Raw genomic sequence first — 21,911 nt, forward strand, 5'->3', positions numbered from 1 at the left:
CCTTGGCCAAAGGCTCTCTTGCCCAATCGTTGCGAGCGCCGGCGTAGTTGCCCTGCTACTCCCGTGTTGTGTCGACTGCCAAGGCCGTGCCCCAACATTCGCATGTGTGAACCCCGGAGCGAGCTGCTGGGGATGCCCGCTGCTGCACGAGATCTTGCCGGTGCAGCCGGAGGTGAGAACACCAGGTGTTGCCCCCCATGCAGAGAGCGGGTGCCCTCCACAACATCGTGGCCCCGATTCCATTGCAGCTCGTCCCTCGATTTGGACCGCAGCACAGTGTAAGGGGCCTGCGTTGATCTACAGGGAGAATCTTCAAGATCGAGGCACCAGATCCGGTCACCACAGTGCCGGATCCGACTGTTGCCGACCGACAAGGTTGGCAAGCTGCCGCTGTCGACACCGGTGGTGACCTACTCCCCATCAGGCGCTGCTCTCCAACCCCGACGAGGAGGGGGCGGATGTGTCCGTCACCAAGCAGAAGCACGCGAATCCCGTTAACCTCTCACAGACCAGCCATGCTCAGCTCAGGCAAACTGCTCTGTTGCTGCCATCTTCATTAGTAACAAGTGGAGGAATGGGGGAGAAGAAGTGGAAAATAGGAGGAAGGGAGATGCGGTTGGCTGCCGCTGGTCGCCGCCGCCACTGATAGCGGTGACGACGGCCGCGCGAAGCTTGCCTGCGGGGAGGCTTTGGTGGAGGCTGTGGTCGCTCCCGCGTCGCCCACGTGCGAGACGACTGGGGGATATTAGATTGCTAGTGTGGAGAATTTGTATTGTTCGACACCTGTTAGATACAGGTGTAGTCATGGATTGGTGAATGATTAGACCCACATGGTTAGATAAGACAATAGATGCATACCAAAGGTGATATCATTATTCTAGGTGCTCATTAATGATTGTTCTGCTATGTATAAGACATGTATACCGTGTTGTATTGTTAGATGCCAATACCCATTTGTTTTCAATATTGTTTATAGAGAAATTCGTAGAATTATTGACGCACGTGTTCCTCTATAAAATACTTATAAATACTCCATAACAAGTATGTAAACCACCTTCTTTTTAAACAAATATCAATTTTAATTTTTATTTGGATTTAGTTTCCCTTAGTTCACAATACACTTGTACACTTGATGTACACTAGACACTGAACGTAAGTGCGGCACTTGTGTTCTAGAAAGCCTCATTTTAAAATGCGTCAACATATTTACTACTGGCTATTGCCATGACAATCACCAATCATTCACAGCCGTTTCACATGAGAAACATCGCTTTCTTTAGCTTTACCATCCACGAGTATCTGTGGTCGAACCAATTTCGTGTAGAACCATCGGACCGAGAACACACAAAAACCTGGGACCGGTGGTGGCCGGGGCCCACCCGCGCTGCCCCAGGCTGACAAAACCGCGCGCGCAGGGGTATTCCCGTCCTTTCGCCACGTATCCCATACGCATACGAACCCCGTGAGGTCGTACCTCGTGTGTATATATGCTGCACGCAGCACCGCTGCTTCCACTAACGGCTCTGCGTCGTGGCCGCGTTGCAGAGAAACAGAGAGGGGACAGGAGAGAGGAGGGAAAAAAAACTCGTATCTTTCTCTCTCTCTCTCTCTCGTGTGAGGTGGCGAGCCCGAGGAGCGGAGGCCACAAGTCCAATCCGCCCGTATCTAATCCGCTCGAGCGCCGGGAGGAGGAGAGGGAGGGGGAGCGGCGGGGCGGGCCTTCTTGATTCGGGGCTCGTTCTCCTGTGCTTCGAGGTGAGTTCCCGGCGATCTGCTACCTGCGAGTTTATCCGGTGGGGGTTGGGGTGGCGGATTCCTGGCTGCATTCCGGTTTCGTGGGTACTTAGATCTGGCGGTTTCTCGCGCGGAGTTCTGTCCGTGCCGGGATGCTGGGGATTTCTGTTACAATCCGTGTTTCTTCGGGTTCAAATTCGCGGGAATCGCTGGGGCTTGCGTGTAATGTTTGGTTTTTAGGCGGTGTTTTGCTTGGCATGAATTGGTCATGAACAATGGTACGGTTTCGGATGTTGGGTCCGTGTGGATTCGCCGGCAATGTGCCTCTGTTCTTGCCAAAAAAAAAAACCCGGAGCTTTTCTGCGGATGCGTTCCGTTTAATTGGATTGGGAACGTTACCCAGCTGGCTTGAGCTGTATTGTTAGAAGAAAAGGTGAGATTTCTCTGGGCTAACGGGCAGCTGTTTGCCCCCAAAACACATCCTGGCCCCAAAGTTGAAATGTTTATCTAATGGAGGGGCATTGCCCCTCCCTTCCGAATTGATTCGTGTGGGCTCAGCTTGTTTTAATATCCTTTGATGCTCGCCTTCTTTTGCCCCCCTAAAGCTACATCTTTTAGCAGCTGGATGCCTGGATCCGGTGGCTTGTGGCTGAATTTATGCCCGTCTAATTTCAGAAAATATTTGTGTTCTCATATTTTCTGTATTACATATAGAAATGTTTATTGCTTCTTTCTGTGGCTATATCGATTCTGGAAGCCCCAAAGTGAGAATTTTTAGCCATCGTAGTCACGTAATAGCTGTGTTCCCTTAAGAGATCCTATTCACGAGAATGCAATGGAAAATAGGGGGAAAAGCTGCGCATGTTATATCTTCTCATAAAGCTTTTGTTTCTGTTGATTCTTTCTTCAGGTTGGCACTTTGGGTGTACAATCTCAGCTTCTTTGAATTCCGAAGCACGGTTGAACCATGGCCGGGTCCCTTGCAGCCTCAGCTTTCTTCCCTTGCCCAGGGGCTTCCCCGGCTGCCGCCGCCAAAACATCGAAGAACATGGCTGGCGAATTACCGGAGACTTTGAGTGTCCGTGGTATTGTCGCAAAGCCTGGCGCCCCTTCTGGGAACATGCAAGTGAAGGCTCAAGCACAGGCCCTTCCCAAAGTTAATGGCACCAAGGTTAACCTCAAGAATGCGAGCGCAGACAAGGAGGAGGTGATACCCTACAGTGCTCCCAAGACATTCTACAACCAACTGCCAGATTGGAGCATGCTTCTTGCGGCTGTCACTACCATCTTCCTGGCAGCAGAGAAGCAGTGGACATTGCTTGACTGGAAGCCCAAGAAACCCGACATGCTTGTTGATACATTTGGCTTTGGTAGGATCATCCAGGACGGGCTGGTGTTTAGGCAGAATTTCTTGATTCGGTCCTATGAGATCGGTGCTGATCGTACGGCTTCTATAGAGACGTTAATGAATCATTTACAGGTGACATGAGTACACCATGAAATTTCAGTTTCTCTATTAACTATCGGTGCATTTGGTTTCTTTGAGGCTCACACTATCTTGATTTTTTCAGGAAACAGCTCTAAACCATGTAAAGACAGCTGGTCTTCTTGGAGATGGTTTTGGTGCCACGCCAGAGATGAGCAAGCGAAACTTGATCTGGGTTGTCAGCAAAATTCAGCTTCTTGTTGAGCAATACCCCTCATGGTACGTTTCTGGAAACCATAAATTACCTTGTCCATTTCTTAGAAAGCACGTATTTGTCTTTCCTTTCAATTAAATTTGTAACCGTTACTCTTTACGATCCTTATTGAATTGTTTATTTTTTATCCTTTGGCATGCATAATTTCTAAATTAAGTTCTGCGTGTGCTAGAATAGTGTTATTATATGTTAGTAAATTAGCTCAAGAAAATGCCCTAAAAAATAGCTCAAGAAAAAATGTTCTATAGCTCAATTTTTCTGGACTGATTGTTGTGCATTTTGTAGTTAGGTCGATCATGAAGCTTTATACTACATAGTGTGAAAACTTCTTAAGTAATTCTTGCGGTATGCACTTAGCTTACTGAAGATTAGCAACACAAATAGTGTTCAATTGCTCATGATCCACCCTTGGTACAACTAACATGGTCAAGTCTGCCAATCTGTGGTTTCTTGATTAAAAGAACAGGACTCTGGAGTTGTGCCTCTTTAATCGATGGATTCAATGTTTACCTGAAGATAAAAATGTGCATGTGGTGTGCTTAAGTTTTACTAGTAAATAGAATAATCCTAACTAGCAATTAGAAGCTTAAGAAAACAACGTCCCTACCAATTTGCTGATTTTATTGGCCTGCAGGCTGCACAGATGAGCAAGGTTATTGCTCTCTTTTTCTTTGCCTGTTACTCTCATAGCCTGCATAATGCGGCACCTTAAAATGATCACTGCACCCAAGCAAAACACTGTTAGGTGTCTTATATTAGTATAAAACTATTGTTCGACATGATTGAGTCCATACTCTGTGAACAATTTGGAAGTTTTTTGGTTAAAAGAAACATCTAGGTGTTGGAAGTTCATTTGTTTGGTAGGGTAATATATTAATGGCTTAGGACTGCTGAATTAAGTGGCATTTGTCCATTCCTCTTGAATGTATCAATAAAAAAGATCCGATAAATTGTACACCACAAGAGATCTGAAGTGGCCTTTATTGGTGAATCATCGTAAGAAATAAATGTTGTGGGCTGCCATTTCCTTGATCTGGATCATAGACTCACTGCATTTAATTCGCTATTTAATTTGAGTCCTCATAAAATCAGTAGCTGCTACAACTTTCTGTAAGATTGTGTATAATGCGTGGGTTGTATTGCATTGAGCCTCGAGGGCGAATATATAGGGGTACAAGACTTTGAGGGGCAAGAAGCCTCCCCGAGATATTTCCTATACTACCAAATATAGTCTAACACTTTCATTTGTTCAACTGGCAAGTCATCCGATTCTAAGTATACCTTGTTGAAAAAGGAAAAATAATTTCAACAGCAGTTTTTGTGGTTCAGATATAGTTTCGGACACTCTTTTATGGGCTGCAAATTGCATGATATTTTTTTAAAAGAAAACTTTCTGTAATTTTAGGGGAGATATGGTTCAAGTGGACACATGGGTAGCTGCTGCTGGCAAAAATGGCATGCGTCGAGACTGGCATGTTCGTGACTACAATTCTGGCCGTACGATCTTGAGAGCAACAAGGTCTGGAATTTTATCTGTTTTGCATTTATCGGTTCTCTTTTTGATGAGGAAGGGCTCTCAGATTATGATCTGCTTACCTTTTGAATTTTGGGTGCAGTGTTTGGGTGATGATGAATAAGAACACTAGAAGGCTTTCGAAAATGCCAGATGAAGTCAGGGCTGAGATAGGTCCATATTTCAATGGTCGCACAGCCATATCAGAGGATCAAAGTGAGAAGTTGGCGAAGCCAGGAAGCGCATCTGATGGTGACGCTGCGAAGCAGTTCATGAGGAAGGGGCTCACTGTAAGTTACATCCATGCTTTCTTGCTTTGCTGTCGTTGTACCTCGGTTATCATGATTTTTCTCATGTGTTAAGATTTCTCATGGAACTCCATTATGTGTAACAGCCTAGGTGGGGAGACCTTGATGTCAACCAGCATGTGAATAATGTCAAGTATATTGGTTGGATTCTTGAGGTAATTTCTTCCAGCCCTACCACTTTTCATCTTATTTAATGGCCACTGCCCTGGCCATGTGGTGGTTGATAAGATCTCACTGGCATGACTTAAAGTTTATAAAGTTTTGTGCAATTGTTTTGTAGTATAACTGACTGCTAGCACATAATCAATTGGCTACCTGTACCTGTAAAGTAGATTTTTTTTAATGAAGTGATCCATGCATCGATGTTCTTAATCTTTGCATATTCCTGAGGTGATCAGATGCCTGAATCCTTATCATTTCACCTTTTATTCCCCCCAGAGTGCACCTATTTCGATCCTGGAAAAGCACGAGCTTGCGAGCATGACACTGGACTACAGGAAGGAGTGTGGCCGCGACAGCATCCTGCAGTCACTCACCACCGTGGCAGGTGAATGTGTGGATGGTGCAGATTCCACCATCCAGTGCGACCACCTGCTACAGCTGGAGTCAGGGGCCGATATCGTGAAGGCACACACGGAATGGCGGCCCAAGCGGGTGCACGGCGGTGAGGGGAACATGGGGTTTTTCCCAGCCGAGAGCGCATGAACATCCCCCTGAAGCTGAACCGGCCGAGCAAGAACGTGGTGGGGGCTCCTGTATGTGAAGCGCGGATCCTAAGTTATGCCTACTAACCCAGAACGAGTGTTTGGTCGCGAGAAGTTTGGCTTGCTGGGGAACGCCGCATTACCTGGGACAGTGTAAGGACGGAAGCTGCAAGAGGATTGGAGGAGGATGGTGAAGCCCAGGGGGAGAGGATGAGAAAGGAGCTTGTGTTATTAGGACAGCAAAACGGGAGGGTGACTGAGTTGTGCTGTGATACGCCGATTGCTGAATCAAGGAGCCAGGAGCTGATTTGGGGCCGGAGAGCAAAAGATTGTGCTGCAGGGGACAGTGTTAGTAGTGGTTTTAGGCCAGGTTGGGTGTGTAGAAGGCATTCCCTTTTGTAACAGCCTAATTTGTACATTCTTACCATCTTATCCTATCCTATTGGTTGGTTGAATCGCAGCCCTCCTGCGCTTCCATCCATGATGAATCCAGGACCATTTCGTGTACCGTTGTGTGCAGAGTGGGGTCGTTCGTCTATGACTGCAGATCGCGAGATGAATCCAATTAAGTGTAATTATATAAAATCAATTGTATAAATGAAAATTAATTCGCGAGATGAATCCATTAAGTATAATTAATCCATGATTTGATCATGATGCTACAGTAAAATATGTACTAATCATGAATTAATTAGGTTTAATAGATTTATCTCGCGAATTACACTTCATTTGTGCAATTGATTTTGTAATTAACTTATATTTAATACTTGTAATGAGTATCTAAACATTCATGTGACATGAACTAAACTTTAATCAACACCCCTGGATCTGCATCCTCCCTGAAGCTGCTTCGTCAAGCTAGTCTTCCTGTCCTTTTTCTTTCTTTCTCATGGATGGAAGGTCTAACCGTGCGGTTCCTGGATGGAGCAAGGTACAGCGACGTGTAACCTGGCCTGGATTTCTTCACGCCGTCTCCGGCTGTTGGCGTGCGCGCTTGCAACGACTTGTTTGGTGAGATGCGGTGACGGGGATCATCATGGATTCATGGGCAAGGGCAACGGCACTGCACGGCAGGCCGCGAAGAGACCTGGAGAGAAATGGGGAGGGGGTGAGGAGGTGTCGTGAGGCGTCAGGCAACGCGTAAGGTTGGGTCGCGGAGCTGCTGGTGGGTGTGGCCGGCCGTTTGGGTGGCGCCGGACGGCGCAGGCACAGAGAGCTGGACGGCCGGGCGGGCTGCCGGACCGAACCAGCCAACCACCCGCATTTGGTGCGCTGAGCTGGGCTGGGCCCCGTGACAGCAGCAGCGCCACCCGGGGCAAGCCAAGCCACTGTGTGGCTGTGATCGCCGGCGCCGCCGGAAATGGGTTGTGCCTCCGTACGAGGATGCTTCCGTTTCTGATCAAAGCATCGCACGTGACTGAAGCCAAGCAATGACTGTTAATTAGTTCACCATGGGTCTTTGGAGTTGGAGGTAAAAAACTCAAAAGTGACAAGCATCCGCGTAGGCGCAGGCGCACAGCTGGTATCTGTTCCTGGCGGCAAAAAAGGCACGCGGTACCGCCGCCGCCGCGCCGGCGTGGCCTGATGGATGATGGCGACGTACGGCAGCAGTTCTTGTCCGCCGGCCGCCATCAGCGCGCGGCGGGAGGCTGATGGCGACGGGCGCCGGCTCGATGGGCCTCTCGCCGGAGCGGGGATCGCGAGCCCCAGCGGCCGGCACGCCGCGCGCACATGGATGGGATGGGAGTGATGGACCGCTCCGCTGCTGTCCGGTGTCGCGCGGTAGCTAGCAAAGCTAGATCGCGTGATGGCGAACGACGGGGGGACCCCGGCCGGGTGGGCTTCAATCTCGCCGTCCGTGTCCATCCCAGGCATTGAATCCGATCCCCGGTGGCCTGCGAACGTACCCGCGCTGCGAGCCTGCGACGCACGGACACGATCGGATCGGCCGGGCAGCGGCTACTGTTTGCCCCCCAGCGACCCCTGCCGCGGCACAGGAATGGGTGGTTCGCGCATTCATCGTCTGCCGGCTATGCGCCTACTGTCCTCAGCTCACTGCTCGCCGTGATCGGGTGCACTGGTGCCGCCGCCGCTGGCCATGCTCATGGTGGCATGCTAGTAGGGTCCCAACCGGACCATGAGGGGTGCGTGCCTCGCGCGGCTTTCGTTCTGCTTACACTTTACAGGCTGCTCGTGCGTTCCTTGCCCACAGCAAGGTCAGCAGGTACAGTACAGTGCGCTTGTGTGTGCAATTGTGGCGCAACGGAGGACAATGGGAAGTGAGGGATGCTGAGGAATCACTCACGGCGATGCTAATCGCAGCTCAGACTGCATTCAGGATTATGTGGCCTGACCGACCGATCTTAGAGCAGTGAGTTTGCTTTGGCAAGGACCTCTGTTGACAGGGGGATCTGTCCATCAGGACACATGGACGAAAGAACTAGTGATAAAAAAGGAACCAAAAAAGAAAAAGATGGCGGTCTGTTGCAGTGGGACTTTGGGCCTAAGCGGGCTCATGGTGCAGCAGCCTGTTATCCTCCCACCGTTGGAAGCGGGCCAGTGATCGCTGCTCTGTGAAGCCAGCCTCACGCTATTCCTGCCACTTTAGGCCCAGGGAGGCCCAAGACATTCGTCTAAGCCCCACCAGCCACTACCAACTTGGAACGGGCAGGCCAGCTTAGGCACAACCACGGGTCCAGGACCAAATTCCGCACCCAACATCCACGCCACCTTGGATGCCCCCACTTGGGTTACAAGCTCTCGCTACTGAGCTCGGCGAGGGTGGGTTGCCGGGGTGGGAATTTAATCTGGTTCTGCGCAGTTTGGGTTGCCGAGGTGGTACTAAGCTTAGGAGCTTCCTGGCTTCTCTCGACAAGAAACAAGATAATTTTTTGAAACTGATGAAGAAACATGATATTCGTTAGGGTGAAACGGTGTTACGGCTTCAAAGGAGCACGTTAGAGTTTGGTGATCGAGATGATTACACATTGATATGCGGAGAATTTGGTTGACAAGAATCGTGAGCCTGTCAGTTCTGGTTAACAAGAATCGTGATCCTGAATGAGATGAATCGAGTGAAATGCAAGGCCCACTGCTGCCACCTTCCATCATCGGCAAGACAGCGGCAGCGGCCCGGCGGCGCAATAACTGAGGCCGCGTTTTCCCTGGACCTGGGCCGTTCCTCCCTCAGCACAGCAGCAGCAGCGAGCAGCTCCGGCATGCGTACCGCGCGCCGCCGCGATGCCGCAGCTTGGGGGTGGCGCGAGAGGTGCCGCGCCGCGCCAGGCCTCCCGCGTCGTCGTCGATCGCGGACGATGCAGCTAGCGCGTGGCAGCAATAATCACGGATCGGATGATCATCGAACAATGGCGGATCCCTACACGGCAGCAGCAACCATGGCGGAGGAGGTGTTGGTAGATCGCTACGTGCTGTTCGAAGACGAGCTGTCCGAGGTAACCGCGGAGAGGGGAGGGACGCCGCCGTCGCTCACCGTGGAATCGGTCCTCCAGCGCATCGCCGCCGCGGGGCTCAGCGGCGACGAGGCGGAGGCAGCCGTGGAAAGGGCGTTGGACGCGGTGATGTCGCGGTACCGTGCGGAGATCGAGGCGCCGGCGGAGGCGATCCTGCGCGTGCGCAAGGCGTTTCGGCCCAGCGCGGTGGAGAAGGTGGTGGCGGCGGCGGCCCTGGGCGGCGTCGACGCCGCCTCGTACCGCGAGGCGCTCGAGGGCATCGAGCCCCGCCTTTGTCGGGTTGCCGAACCCCCCGGGCTCACCTCGTTGGCCCTCCGGATGTCTTGGCCGGGTGACTCTGCCCTGCGCCACTTCCCCGCCGGCGCCTTCGTCTCCGGCGCCGACCACAACATCCTCGCCCTCTACGTCGGCCCCTACCGCCCCGGCTTCGCGGAGGCGGGGTTCTACCTGGTCTACGACGCCTGGGCCAACTCCGTCGCCGTCGTCCCGCCGCTGCCTCCCCGCTCCGCCACCATGTTCTCGCACTGCAGCATCGGGACGGGGGTCGCCGTCCTGCGCCACGGCCCGCCCAGCGACTACGTCCTCGTCGAGCTCCTCCCTCGTCAGGACGACCGCGGCCTCATCTCAAACACCGCGACCCTCTTCATGTGGCGGTCGTCCGGACCGGTCGCCGGCCGGTGGATCCAGAAGGAGGCCGTGCTCCCCCTCCCCACCGAGCCGCCCGACGAGGAGGAAGACGACGAAGACGATGCCTCGCCGGAGCAGCCCAGCTACAGGTTCTGCGCCGACACCGCGTTCGCCGTTGGAAGCACTTGCCTCTGCTGGGTCGACCTCCTCCAGGGCATGTTGGTCTGCAACGACGTGCTCGCCGACCACCCGGAGTTCCGCTTCGTCGGATTGCCGGAGGGTTGTACCGTGGAGCCTGAGCATGGCCGAGGGGACCAGCACCGCTCCACGTGCTGCGTCGAGCGCGGGGAGCAGAAGCATACCATCAAATTCGTCTCCATGGACGGCTACGGCCAAGGCCGCCCCATCAGCGAGGTGGCCCTCATCACATGGACCCTCGACGAACCCCAAGATCCGAGGTCAGAGTGGAAGAAAGCCGCGGCGGCGTCCATGTGCTTCGGAGACCTCTGGGCTGACCCAACCTAGAAGGACGACGATGGCCTGGACCTGCCGCCGCTCCCACCCAGCTGCCCTGTCCTTAGCATGCTACAAGACGATGTCGTCTACCTTGAGCTAGTGGACAACCAACGGCTGGAGGAAGACAAAGCTTCTGGCATGCTTGGTGGACGCTGCTATATGAGCCTTGACATGCGACGCCGGAGGGTATTGTCGGTCTTCAAGTTCTCTCCTGGCAGCAGATGTTTTCCACCACCTGACATCTTTGCTAGCCGCTTCACCATGTACCTCAACAAAGGTACTCCCTCGTCCCAAAAAATAAGTCATCCTAGGAATTTTAGGATACATTAACAAGGAGGTAAAATGACTTTGATTTCTTCTATTTATTAGCCATATTTGACTCTAATTGATCGATGCATGCCCAGATGCATATGCACACATGCTAAATTGCATATAATGATTTGTTTTTGAACAAATTTTGAATCATGGAATGACTTGTTTTTTGGACGGAGGGAGTAACTAGGTGACTTTGGTTATATATATTGTGCTCAATTTTTGGATTCGAGCAATGTTTGTTGCATCTTAAAATTACACCTAGCTTGATTTCCTCCTTCCTCGTCCACCTATATTAGTAATCACAACTCGATCGAGTTCCTTAATTGTTTCCGCGAATTTTTAATATGCATTATCGTTTCTTCGAAGTCCCGGGACAGTAGGTTTGTACATTGTATCCATCCTTTCAACAAGCTCATCTAGATATTTAAAAATTAATTGAATTGCATTAGAGCTATGCTGCTGAACTTTGTCACGACTCACGAGCGCATAGTAGCCATCATGAAAAAAAGTGAAATATTTACTTCCTCATAAACTCATAATGACCAGTAGTAAATGCCATAAAATGCAGTGCTGAATGGCAATTACGTTTGACAGAAACTTTTGCTTTTTTTCCCCTATGTAGAGGAGGCAGTGGGACAAAGCAATTCAGCAGCAGAAGTGCGAGGAGTAGATTACTCTGGCTGTTGATCGAGCATCGTGTTCCTTTGAATAAATGAATGTATTTTCGAAGCAAATGATCAAATTAGCCCATCTGTTTTGTGTCTTTCATACACCAGATGATCAAGTCGATGGAAATTTATCAGCGTGAATTATTTTGAGCTAGCATGGCTACATTATAGATACACACCTATGGTTATTTCATCATTCTCATATGCTGGCTACAATAAGCCCGTAAAGATTTGTACTTATACAGATGTAATGCAAGATGCAGCAAACAATCAATCACACTGACGCGAGAAAAACATTTTGCAGCATCAATCATGAGCTGATAAGCAGCATTGCCTCCACAGAAAAAGATTAACACCATAATGGCGAAAAAAACCTCCCAGGTAAATATTGGAAATCCCATAGTGCGAGACAGATACAGCCCATTACTCTTGGGTCATTTCTGACAAATATTGATGTTAGTACAACAAGAATTCATGGGCCCAGATGCAGTGTCGGGGTGTTCCTTAACATGAGAATGAGATTCACCTCCACCTTGCGCCTCCCAGTCGGATTACCTCCTCAGTTCCAGAATCCCTGTGAGCTCGATCATCACCAGAATCATTCTTTGTGTTTGTTGCATCACCATATAGATCCTTCAGCTTTGCCAAGTTGGATGATTCTGGTGCCTTACCAAATGGGCTAGAGCGATGTTTGTCACCTTCAGTTCTGCCACGGACTGGACTCCTGCTCCTGCTCCTGCGGGTGCTTGAACGTCCACTTCTGTCAGAATCCCTGTCCCTCTTTTCACGGCCTCGCCTCTCACCATCCCTATCTGAATAACTTGATCGATGATGGTCCCGGTCACTGTGATCACGAGCTCGTCGATCATAGTCCCTATCCTTGTACCTGCCACGATCACGATCTGAACGGTCCCTCTCAGAATCATGATCACGCTCACGGCTCCTACTTCGGCGCTTCCTTGGTGGTGATCTTGCACGGTCACCATCATAACTTCTTTCCTTTTCCTGTTTGGAAGGTAATGTTCTTCGGACTGGGGATGAATCTCTTGTAGATGCACGGTGTGGAGCACGCTGACCAAAAGAGACAGACAAAGAAGCCTTTACAGAAGGAGGCCTTCGGGCAGTATCGTTTGATTCATGTCTATTGGAATCCCCTGTCATTCCTGACTGCTTTGTTGGAAGCTTCAGCTTCTCAAGATGGCTAGTGACCTGCCGCAGAATTGGGAGAGGCACTCGTGGAAGAAGACTGTCGAAATAGTACTGCCAGAAAAATAACAAATATCACTGACACTTTGTTTCAAAATGTAAGAAATAATAATTCTCAATTGAAAATCGTTGTAATAGAGTAATATATAAAAAAAATACTGAGCAATTGGATCAGAGTTGTCATTAGAAAAAAAACAGGATGATAGGTCAATGTGATGGTAATTTTAATAAGCAAGGATCTCTTGTGGCATTTATGCATGCAATTGCCTGCAGCTCTAAAATTACTACATAAGATTAGACAACCAAAATGGTCGGCAGGGTTGCAGAGAAAAAATACAATTTTGCCAACTTTTTTTGTGATTGCTTTCAGCAAACTGAGTTAACCACATTGATGTTTAGTGCATCTGTAACGGCTGGACCAGTAAATTGAGAGAAAGGACACATCTGCTCAAGAGTAGCAACTGGCAACAGCTGACCAAACCATAAGATCTTAATTTTGTCACCGTTCCCCTATCTAGCATGGCAATTAAATTGGTGAACTATTGGACCATGGTTAAATTATAGATGAGTTAAGAGAGATTTGCAAGCAATATCTCAGGAGCATCTGACTGAGAACAAATGCCGAGTCAAGCAGCAAAAAAAGGGGGAAAAGTGATTGACAGTTAACTATCAAATAGGTCTTTGGCATTACTCAAGTCTTTTTTGTTTCTAGTAGCATTCCCTAAACAATACTGCCATCTATAAGATATTTAACGCGTTGGAACCATTTCACATTTTTTTCAAGAGAAACGGTCTTATTTCCTGATAACATATAACATACACCTTCAGGTAAGCATCAGAAAAAAGAAAAGACTAGCAACCTTGCCACAAAGGACCAATATGGGCAAAAGTTACACCATTTCATGTGAAATAATCCCCAATAAGTTAAAAAATAGACTAAATTATCTCGCAAACTAATAAGAACAAACCATTTCAGATGTTATGAATCCTTCAACCACTTGAAACATAGGGAAGGCTAGCGAAAAGAGTGAAAAGAACTTTTGAGCATCACATCATGACAAACCTTATACAATGATGTTACTGGCGGAAGAGATGATGTCTCCTCTTAAAAGCAACTCCACAATTGAAATTTCCCCTCAGTATGCCAAATCAACAGGTGAGTGATTCAAGGAAGACTAATTGCGCTTAGGTTCAGAAAATAATATGGTTAATGATGTCCGCCCTCATATGTAAATTGGTAACTAAAGGACACTGTGATAGCAGCTTAGAATACCATTTTGTTATATGGCAGAAATGTCAAATAAGTTCAAGAGATATACCTGACCAAGGAGGAGATCACGCACGTAAACACCCATTGTAGTCATTTTACCATTTGATCCAGGGGAAAATTCCTGAAAGAATGACATTAGATTTGAGACTTGGACACTGGAAAGAAGTACAAAATGATTATTTACTACTCCCTCCGTTCCAAATTATAAGTCATTTTGACTTTTCTAGATGCATAGATATTATTATGCATCTAGACATGGGGTATATCTAAGTGCATAGCAAACTTTATGAATCTAGAAAAGCCAAAACGACCTATAATTTGGGACAGAGGAAGTACATCATAAAGAAGCATAAATAATTAAATATTTGACAGCTATAAACACAGGAAAAGTCAATGTTACTGTAGGCATAAAAATCATTTTCACAGATAGACCCACATGGCTAAGCAGTCAGTTCATAGATGTGCACATCGTTTTATTCCAAAGAAGAAAATGCTAGGACATGAATGGTGGATTCCAGAGAACCACCAATTTGACCTCCCATTGCACATTTCGATCATATCAACATCTTCCTTCAGTTCAGAATTTTGGTCAGTTCTTCCTGAGTCTAGAGTATAGATACAAATATAAGAACCATCTTTTGTTCTGCCTCTAGCTTTTTTAGAACTATATCTGATTTGCTACAAGCACAGCTCTTACTACATAGCAGGTGTCAGTATTAAAAGAAGATCTTTGTTTACCACAAGTTTAACATACCACTTAAGTGGAAACAATGCAGAAGTTTGTTGATAAGCAGTTGTTCTTTTGCTGCTTAAATTTAATATGAAACAAATGCAACGGAAGCAGAAGGGCTAATGGAAGAGCAACAATACCTCATCATCCTTGATGTAGGGTTCATACCAAGCCCACAGTGTCTTTGGTTCAGCAACATATCGCAGGTAGAGAAATCCAATCTGAAATATAACCGACTATTATTTTCTGATAGCCAAATTCATTTGTTTGATAGACTGAACATTTGAGATGACATACAAAGCTAGTACCATGTGCTAATGGGCATATCACTTGATTCCATGTTAATTCAAACAAAAGTCTATCAGTACTCCAAAACAGACTTCCAAGTTTCCCCACTTGTTACACCTACTCTGGAGAAGCTTCTACTCCCTCTGTCCCAAATTGTAGGTCGTTTTGGCATTTTTAGGTGCATAGTTTTTGCTATGCACATAAATATAGTGTATGTCTAGATGCATACTAACATCTATGAACCTAGAAAAACCAAAACGACCTACAATTTGAAATGGAGGGAGTAGCTAATAACAATACTCTGATTCACTGACTAAATTCCCCTAAATTGTAACAGTCTGCATGCAATATCTGTTGCTAAAGCCGGAAACGGAACAAAAACATTGAATTGAAAACCAAGAAGAGGCCAGAGGTAGACTTACAGCTCTGATGTAGGGGGAGTCCGGGTGCTTGAGCAGGCCGTGCATCTGGTTGACGGTGAGCTTCATGGTGAAGAACTTGTAGAGGAGGCAGAAGGCGGAGGAGGGCCCGCGGCAGTTGCCGGTCATCCAGGGCTCGACGTGGTCGACCTGGTGGTAGATCTCGTCGACGACCTCGTGGTAGGTCTTGAACTTGTAGAGCTCCTTGAAGTAGTCCGAGGAGAGGATGTTGACGGACAGCACCTTCTCCATCAGCACGTCGATGGACCGGCCGGACGACTGGATCTCCATTCCCAACTCTGAAAAGCAACGAAGATCAATTCGAATCGCACCCGAGGCCTTGAAGCGCAAGCGGATATATAGCAAAGAAAAGATTCGGTTTTTGCGGCGTCAAGATCCAAGCTTTCGCCTCGGAATCGAAAGGTTACCTCTTGTCTGTCCCACCGGAGCGCGAGCGGAGCCACGGGCGCGCTGGGAGACGCCGCCTCGGCGGCGCGATCGGGGCGGCGGCGGCTCGGAGGAATCGCTTTGGATTCGGAGGATTTGGGGGAGGAGAACTTGGACGAGAGGCGGAGGAGCCCGTGCCGTGGGTTGGGTCAAGGACTCAAGGCGGCGGGGTCACGCCGACTCTGCCTCAGTCAAATCACAGCCGTCCGCTGGATGATCTAGGGTTAAGGATCGTACAGGGCCCGCCTGCCCTAGTTCAGGTAAAATTTCTATTTTTTAATTGATTTTTATTGATTGATTGAAGCCGATAGAAACAAATTCTACGTGAGGTTCTACAGTCTGAAATCGGGACACTGAATATTCTCCGAGGCAATTGAGCTACTCTGATGTCGAGACGGCACACGAACGACAGCCTTGTGTGAGAGGGCAAAAAGGAAAAAAGAAATCATCTCGACTGTTCCACTTCATGTTTTAAGCCTCCATTCCCAAATTTTGAAGCCAAATACTCCCAACTCCATCAACTCTTGCTAACGAAAGCGGGGGGTGATCAGTAATGCACAAGCATCGATCCATGGTTCAGCTTTGCAGAAGATGAGAAGAACCAATCGAAGACGACGTCGCTATGTGCACTGGCAACTCGGAATTTTGACTTGAAAAGGAAAGCTCCCATGTAAAAAATGTGGCATTTGATAATTCAGTTGATAAACATGGTCTCCTATTTCTATTATCCTTTCCGATGATTCCCACTCAATTTTCCATTCATCATTTCTATTAGCCGGACTGGTTGCACAACACACCGATAAGCCCGACCACCATCATTGACCACAAGTATAAATTACAAACTGCACCCCAAAACAACAGACAGCACAAGGAACCAAATCCCTTGCTGTTAACCCAGCATCAACGTGCGATTCCAGGATGTCACCGAGCAGCAATAACATACTACAGTTGTGTGCTGGTGCATCAGTGACAAGAGGACGCCAAGCAAGAACCAGTGGCACAACGTACACCGTTGCATCATAGCTGTTACACAGCGAGGCATAATTCACGCTATACTGTACGATTCCAGGATAACTCCAACGAATCAAACAACAGTATATATAGTTTACAGTTACCTACCGTATAGTAGTGTACAGCTATATAAACTACTGCCACTCCAGAGTCCAGAGTCCAGAGTCCAGAGAGCCCCTGCCTCATTTCATTTCGCCCATAAGGCTGTGTGAATTGGCAAAGCCATTTCCATTTCCAACGGGGATCGCGGCAGGACAAAGACTGGCACCTTCGCCCTGTCCGTTTCATTACGTTTGTCAACCAAGACACACCTAACCCAACACAACAGGTGAAGGCCAGGACAAAATCAAGAACCCCCAATACCAATGATGCATGTTCACAGCACTGTCCTAGGGGACTCATTAAATTAAAAAGGTAATCCAGTTATCACCCAGCAGTACAGCCTGCGAGGAGCTTGCCAACGATCCGTACTTTGCCTTCCTACGGCAATAACAATGCTTCTGCTCCGGCCATCCGTTGAAAGCAAAGCTGACAGACATTTCCTTCTCGTCATCATACCATGGACTTCACGCAGCAGCAGCAGCACCGAGCAGAGGGCACCATCATGAAGCCAGACCCTGAAGATGAACCACCGCAGCAGCTGGAGGCCAAGCCCAGGAGGCTCTACCAAGCCTGGAAGGGAAACAACGTATGCACGACTGCTGCTCGGTTCTCCTCCTCATCTTTTTTTTCTCCTTTAACAGCAATTTGTTCTTCAGAGGCAAAGCTTTCGCCCATGAAAGAACTGTACAACTCCAGCCCTACAAACTTCAACTGATTTGAGAGTTCTTCAGACGTTGCCACCAATAGAGCAGAATTTACTGACAAACAGCTTCCTCAATCTGCAGATATTCCTGTGCGGTGGCCGGCTGATATTCGGACCAGATGCCGCATCCCTGCTGCTCACGGTGTTCCTCATCATTAGCCCGACCATCATCTTCTGCTACCAGATGAAATCCAAATTCTACTACTCCAGTAGTACTGCCCAACAGCATATGCATCGAGCAGCGGTGTTGATAGTCATCATCACCACAATCATGGTCAGTATCCATGCTGCCATCAAGCTGCTACTATCTTTTTAAGCTGTTCCTGAATCTACAGAGTGATATCAGCCTTTAACAGAACCATCAAATTCCAGAGTGATATCAGCCTTGATATCTGAAACTGTGATCAACCAGTTCTTCAAGATTAAACATTCCAATTGCCACAAGAGCCTAAAGCTGAAATAATCTGTGTCAACTTGGCCTCAAATGCAGGACCTGGTCTTCCTCTTCATGACATCAGCCAGAGACCCAGGAATAGTGCCAAGGAACACTAGAGCACCACCTGAAGCTGATGAATTACTGCTTGGCTCTAACACACCATCCATGGACTGGAGCGGTGGGAGAACCCCCAGGATGAGGTTCCGCCGGACCAAGGACGTCATCGTGAATGGCTTCACAGTGAAGGTGAAGTTTTGCGAGACCTGTCTGCGGTACCGCCCGCCACGATCCTCGCACTGCTCCATCTGCAACAATTGTGTCCACAAGTTTGACCACCACTGCCCATGGGTTGGTCAGTGCATTGGACTTGTAAGTAAGCCAATCGTTACTATTAAGCAACTGTAGTAAGCACTGTGGAATGAATCTTTGCTTTCAGTAAGAGACTGCAAGGGCCCAAACCTAGCTTAGTTTCCTTTAACAGCACCTTGTATTTATCTCATTTTAAGGTTTTTCCTGAATCTACAGAGATCAACAAGCAATTTGTACTTATGCACAGTTGCATACAGCTCTAGTTGTACTATTAACCAAAAAAAAAGATCCACTTAGTCGTCTTAGACCAAAAAGTTAGTGGGAGCTTATGCTATCAGTTTATCACAAAATCAACAGGGAAAGCTGCCAACTCTAACTCGGCCTTTTTACCAGATTAGACGCCTAACTAGGAAAGCAAACTTCCAAAATTTTAAAAGAAGTAATGAACCACACCTAACATATGTCTCACTAGCTGACTTTTGAGGCTTCAAGGACAAAGCATGGTTAGCATTAAAAATTGATTAGTCAAACATAAGCCAAAGTTATTAAAAAATAAATACAATAATATCATACTAATAAACACTGCCTAGGTAAGTTTAATCAATATTCACATTCTTAAATAGTTTCCAGGCTAGTATAATCACCATTCTTTTTCATGCTTCTTGCAGAGGAACTACCGCTACTTCTTCCTTTTCATAGCAACATCGACTTTCCTGTGCATATTCGTCTTTATTTTTGCATGGCTTAGTATCTACAACCAGATGGAAGACAATGGTGGCTCTATGTGGTTGGCCATGCGCAAGGAAGCATACTCTTTTGCGCTAATCATATATACTTCCATTGTTGTTTGGTTTGTTGGTGGCCTCACAGTATTTCATCTCTATCTGATTGGTACTAATCAGGTGATTTTACTTCCTTGCAATAAATAATTACAAATTCTGATTCCATTATACAATATCCCAAGACAGTTTAAATATCTTGAACTAGTGGCAGGTGATAAATCAATTTCTTGCTCTGCTACTGGAAGATAATAAGATACAGTAAAAGCAACAGGAATTTGCACTGACCAAATATGTTAATCGGTTTCTCTTTTCTTTTTGAATGGGATATTGCTACTAAAAATTTCACTAAACGCAAAGACTGTACAAGCTACATAAAGAAAGAAAAGAAAGAAACAAGTATGGTTTTAGTACAATGTCGAAACAAACATATGAAGGTTGTAAGTAATACATTGTCCAAATTGAAGTATTCTTATTGGCCTGCAGGGTAGCATAAAGTTTCCAACAATTGCAACGTCTACTGTAATCATATTAGTACTTGTTACATCCCATAGTTTTAGCGATACTAACTGCATATCTTACAGACAACATACGAGAACTTCAGATACCATTACGACAAGAAAGACAATCCCTACCGAAAGAAAATTGCGGCAAACTTTGCGGAAGTGTTCTTTACCAAGATACCTCCTCCAATGAACGATTTCCGTTCACGGGTAGGTGAGGGTGCACTTGAAGCTGGATTCTACACGCCATACATTGGGCTGGACGTGACAACCCCAAGAGAGAAGATTGATCTAGAAAGGGAAAACAAAGTACTTGTTGGGGGTATGCAGATCCCAACAGTACTTCAGAACATAGACTATGGTTACTTTGAAGATAGTTCAGATGAAAAGAACAGGAACGAGAGCGAAAAAACAGTGCATTTTCCTTCAGCTTGGGCACATGGAAATGAAGGTGCTGGAACATCTACAGCAGCTACCGCAGCATGCAAGGATGAAACAAGTGAGGACGATCTTAATGAAATTGATAGTCCAAATACAACTTCCACCCAAGCATCAGCAGAAGCTAACACAGAACCACCAGGTGAGGGTTAAAGATAGTTCAAACAGAACTGCCCAATCTCCATGAGACGAGCAAATAGCTTCCTTTAGCTGTATATATGTTATCTCTGGGAACTTGTTTGTAGATAACTAGATATGGCCATTGTGATTTGTGATTCATATGATTCTTTATATCACAATGATTTCAAAGAGAGTTTATTAAACTGAATTAATTTCAGTATCTACCATGTATTGTTCAAAAAAAAAGTGGATGTATCAAAACGAGTGTATTAAACTGAATTAATTTATGTATCTCATTATTTTACGAGCATGTTGACCTTGGAGAGAAAAGTAGATGTATCATAAAAAAAGTATGTGCACTGATGGAGTTTCCTGCCTTTGTAATGCCAGGTCAGACTTATAAAATGGAAGGGACATCGGAAAGGAAGAATCAAAGAAGTAACACAGTCTAAAATGCTTTGTGAGTTACAGCAAGAAAGCAAACATATGGCATGGAACAAGACATCATTAACAGACAATTGCAAGTGCTCCTTATTGGGAAAAGAGTACATTTAACAAGCTGACATTTGCAGGGCAAATAATTTGCGACTCAAAGCAAAGTCTTGTAACTAAAAACAGTTCAATGGGTCACACATACGTGCACAACAGAAGCACTCAAGGCTGGTAGACATCTGGAAGTTGAAGGCCTACACTGGCAGCAGATTTGTTCAATATCTTCTTCATTTCATCAGATCGGTCCACAGCAATATTGTATGAGAATAGCAGGTCCTGGACAATGAAAAATGAACTAGAGTTAATGGAGTACATGAGAAGCCTGCAGTATACTACGAACATTAAACTGATGCAAAGAACTTGCTTGGTGTAAAGTAAAAAAACAATCATGCGTTCAAATTGTGGTTAAAATGAACGGACACATAGTGCAATCTGTTATATTACTCGATGCATGGGTACGAGACAGCCAATTAGCGCATAGCAAATGATCTCTGAGGACTCTTATCCAGATTTCTCACAACAATGATCTCTCGTGAAGTAGCATCTCATTCTCTATAAGCAACACATAGCACATCAAAAGAAAGGCAGTCAAATCAAGTGGAGGGAAGAGAGAGAGGACTCTTCTTTGGCATTTCATCGAATACTTCGAGAACTCCCCCGTAGAACAGGGTGGATATCATATTCTTTCCAGAAGTACCAACGGAATCGAAAACACCGCGCTTAATCCCCTACCTTGTGGTGATGGACGCTGGTGAGGAGGTAGGCGTAGTCCCCGGCGAGCCGCAGCCTCGCCCTGGCGTCGGCCTCCGTGCCGGCGGGGGCGCGGAACTCGGCGGCGATGAAGTCACGGAAGTGCTGCTTGGAGGCGTCCCCGCCGACGTGCTTCTGCACCGCCCTCAGCACCCGCCGGTACACCGGCGCCGCGGCCGCCATCGATCCGTCGTCTCCTGCGACTGGAATGGAAGCAGCGATGGCCGGAGGCGAAGGAGCGCCTGTTCTGTCTCTCTGACTGCCTGGCTCGCTGCGGGAAGAGATCGAGCTTACAAACGGGATGGCACTTTATCAGAAAGCACCCCAAAGGATTCCGCTTTTACTATAAACAT

The 21,911-nt window shown here is 47.2% G+C and overlaps 4 protein-coding genes across 4 annotated transcripts; 2 read left to right on the forward strand and 2 right to left on the reverse strand.

The window, feature by feature from the left end:
• The first annotated feature begins 1,514 nt into the window (after positions 1–1,514).
• LOC101757281 (palmitoyl-acyl carrier protein thioesterase, chloroplastic) lies at positions 1,515–6,466 on the forward strand. The gene is made up of 7 exons (XM_004964464.2): positions 1,515–1,755; positions 2,645–3,214; positions 3,306–3,439; positions 4,840–4,953; positions 5,051–5,237; positions 5,342–5,410; positions 5,694–6,466. The coding sequence occupies exons 2-7, from the start codon at positions 2,702–2,704 to the stop codon at positions 5,958–5,960; spliced, it is 1,284 nt and encodes a 427-aa protein (XP_004964521.1). The 5' UTR covers positions 1,515–1,755; positions 2,645–2,701; the 3' UTR covers positions 5,961–6,466.
• A 5,376-nt stretch (positions 6,467–11,842) lies between these two features.
• LOC101757682 (pre-mRNA splicing factor SR-like 1) lies at positions 11,843–16,069 on the reverse strand. The gene is made up of 5 exons (XM_004964465.4): positions 15,897–16,069; positions 15,472–15,767; positions 14,902–14,982; positions 14,081–14,152; positions 11,843–12,815 (listed from the first exon to the last, which is right to left on the reverse strand). Exons 2-5 carry the CDS (start codon positions 15,757–15,759, stop codon positions 12,078–12,080), a joined length of 1,179 nt encoding a protein of 392 aa, XP_004964522.1. The 5' UTR covers positions 15,760–15,767; positions 15,897–16,069; the 3' UTR covers positions 11,843–12,077.
• An 801-nt stretch (positions 16,070–16,870) lies between these two features.
• On the forward strand, positions 16,871–20,843 carry LOC101758505 (probable protein S-acyltransferase 1). Its single transcript, XM_004964467.3, has 6 exons — positions 16,871–17,614; positions 17,814–18,005; positions 18,222–18,536; positions 19,145–19,378; positions 19,840–20,338; positions 20,707–20,843. Exons 1-6 carry the CDS (start codon positions 17,486–17,488, stop codon positions 20,766–20,768), a joined length of 1,431 nt encoding a protein of 476 aa, XP_004964524.1. The 5' UTR covers positions 16,871–17,485; the 3' UTR covers positions 20,769–20,843.
• LOC101758091 lies at positions 20,741–21,876 on the reverse strand. The gene is made up of 2 exons (XM_012845140.2): positions 21,541–21,876; positions 20,741–21,084 (listed from the first exon to the last, which is right to left on the reverse strand). Exons 1-2 carry the CDS (start codon positions 21,739–21,741, stop codon positions 20,971–20,973), a joined length of 315 nt encoding a protein of 104 aa, XP_012700594.1. The 5' UTR covers positions 21,742–21,876; the 3' UTR covers positions 20,741–20,970.
• Positions 21,877–21,911: the final 35 nt, after the last annotated feature.

Source organism: Setaria italica, chromosome IV (genome assembly GCF_000263155.2).
Source record: "Setaria italica strain Yugu1 chromosome IV, Setaria_italica_v2.0, whole genome shotgun sequence".
Lineage (NCBI taxonomy): Eukaryota > Viridiplantae > Streptophyta > Magnoliopsida > Poales > Poaceae > Setaria > Setaria italica.

Bases quoted from the DNA above. Each gene is read 5' to 3' on its own strand.
- LOC101757281 (XM_004964464.2), top strand. From the start codon at position 2,702: ATGGCCGGGTCCCTTGCAGCCTCAGCTTTCTTCCCTTGCCCAGGGGCT. The intron at 3,215-3,305 runs GTGACATGAGTA...TGATTTTTTCAG, and splicing joins CGTTAATGAATCATTTACAG to GAAACAGCTCTAAACCATGT. The intron at 3,440-4,839 runs GTACGTTTCTGG...CTGTAATTTTAG, and splicing joins GTTGAGCAATACCCCTCATG to GGGAGATATGGTTCAAGTGG.
- LOC101757682 (XM_004964465.4), bottom strand. From the start codon at position 15,759: ATGGAGATCCAGTCGTCCGGCCGGTCCATCGACGTGCTGATGGAGAAG. The intron at 14,153-14,901 runs GTATTGTTGCTC...TCATTCTTTCAG, and splicing joins CCTACATCAAGGATGATGAG to GAATTTTCCCCTGGATCAAA. The intron at 12,816-14,080 runs GTATATCTCTTG...TTTTTCTGGCAG, and splicing joins GTGATCTCCTCCTTGGTCAG to TACTATTTCGACAGTCTTCT.
- LOC101758505 (XM_004964467.3), top strand. From the start codon at position 17,486: ATGGACTTCACGCAGCAGCAGCAGCACCGAGCAGAGGGCACCATCATG. The intron at 18,537-19,144 runs GTAAGTAAGCCA...TGCTTCTTGCAG, and splicing joins TTGGTCAGTGCATTGGACTT to AGGAACTACCGCTACTTCTT. The intron at 19,379-19,839 runs GTGATTTTACTT...CATATCTTACAG, and splicing joins ATCTGATTGGTACTAATCAG to ACAACATACGAGAACTTCAG.
- LOC101758091 (XM_012845140.2), bottom strand. From the start codon at position 21,741: ATGGCGGCCGCGGCGCCGGTGTACCGGCGGGTGCTGAGGGCGGTGCAG. The intron at 21,085-21,540 runs GTAGGGGATTAA...TTCATTGTCCAG, and splicing joins CCAGCGTCCATCACCACAAG to GACCTGCTATTCTCATACAA.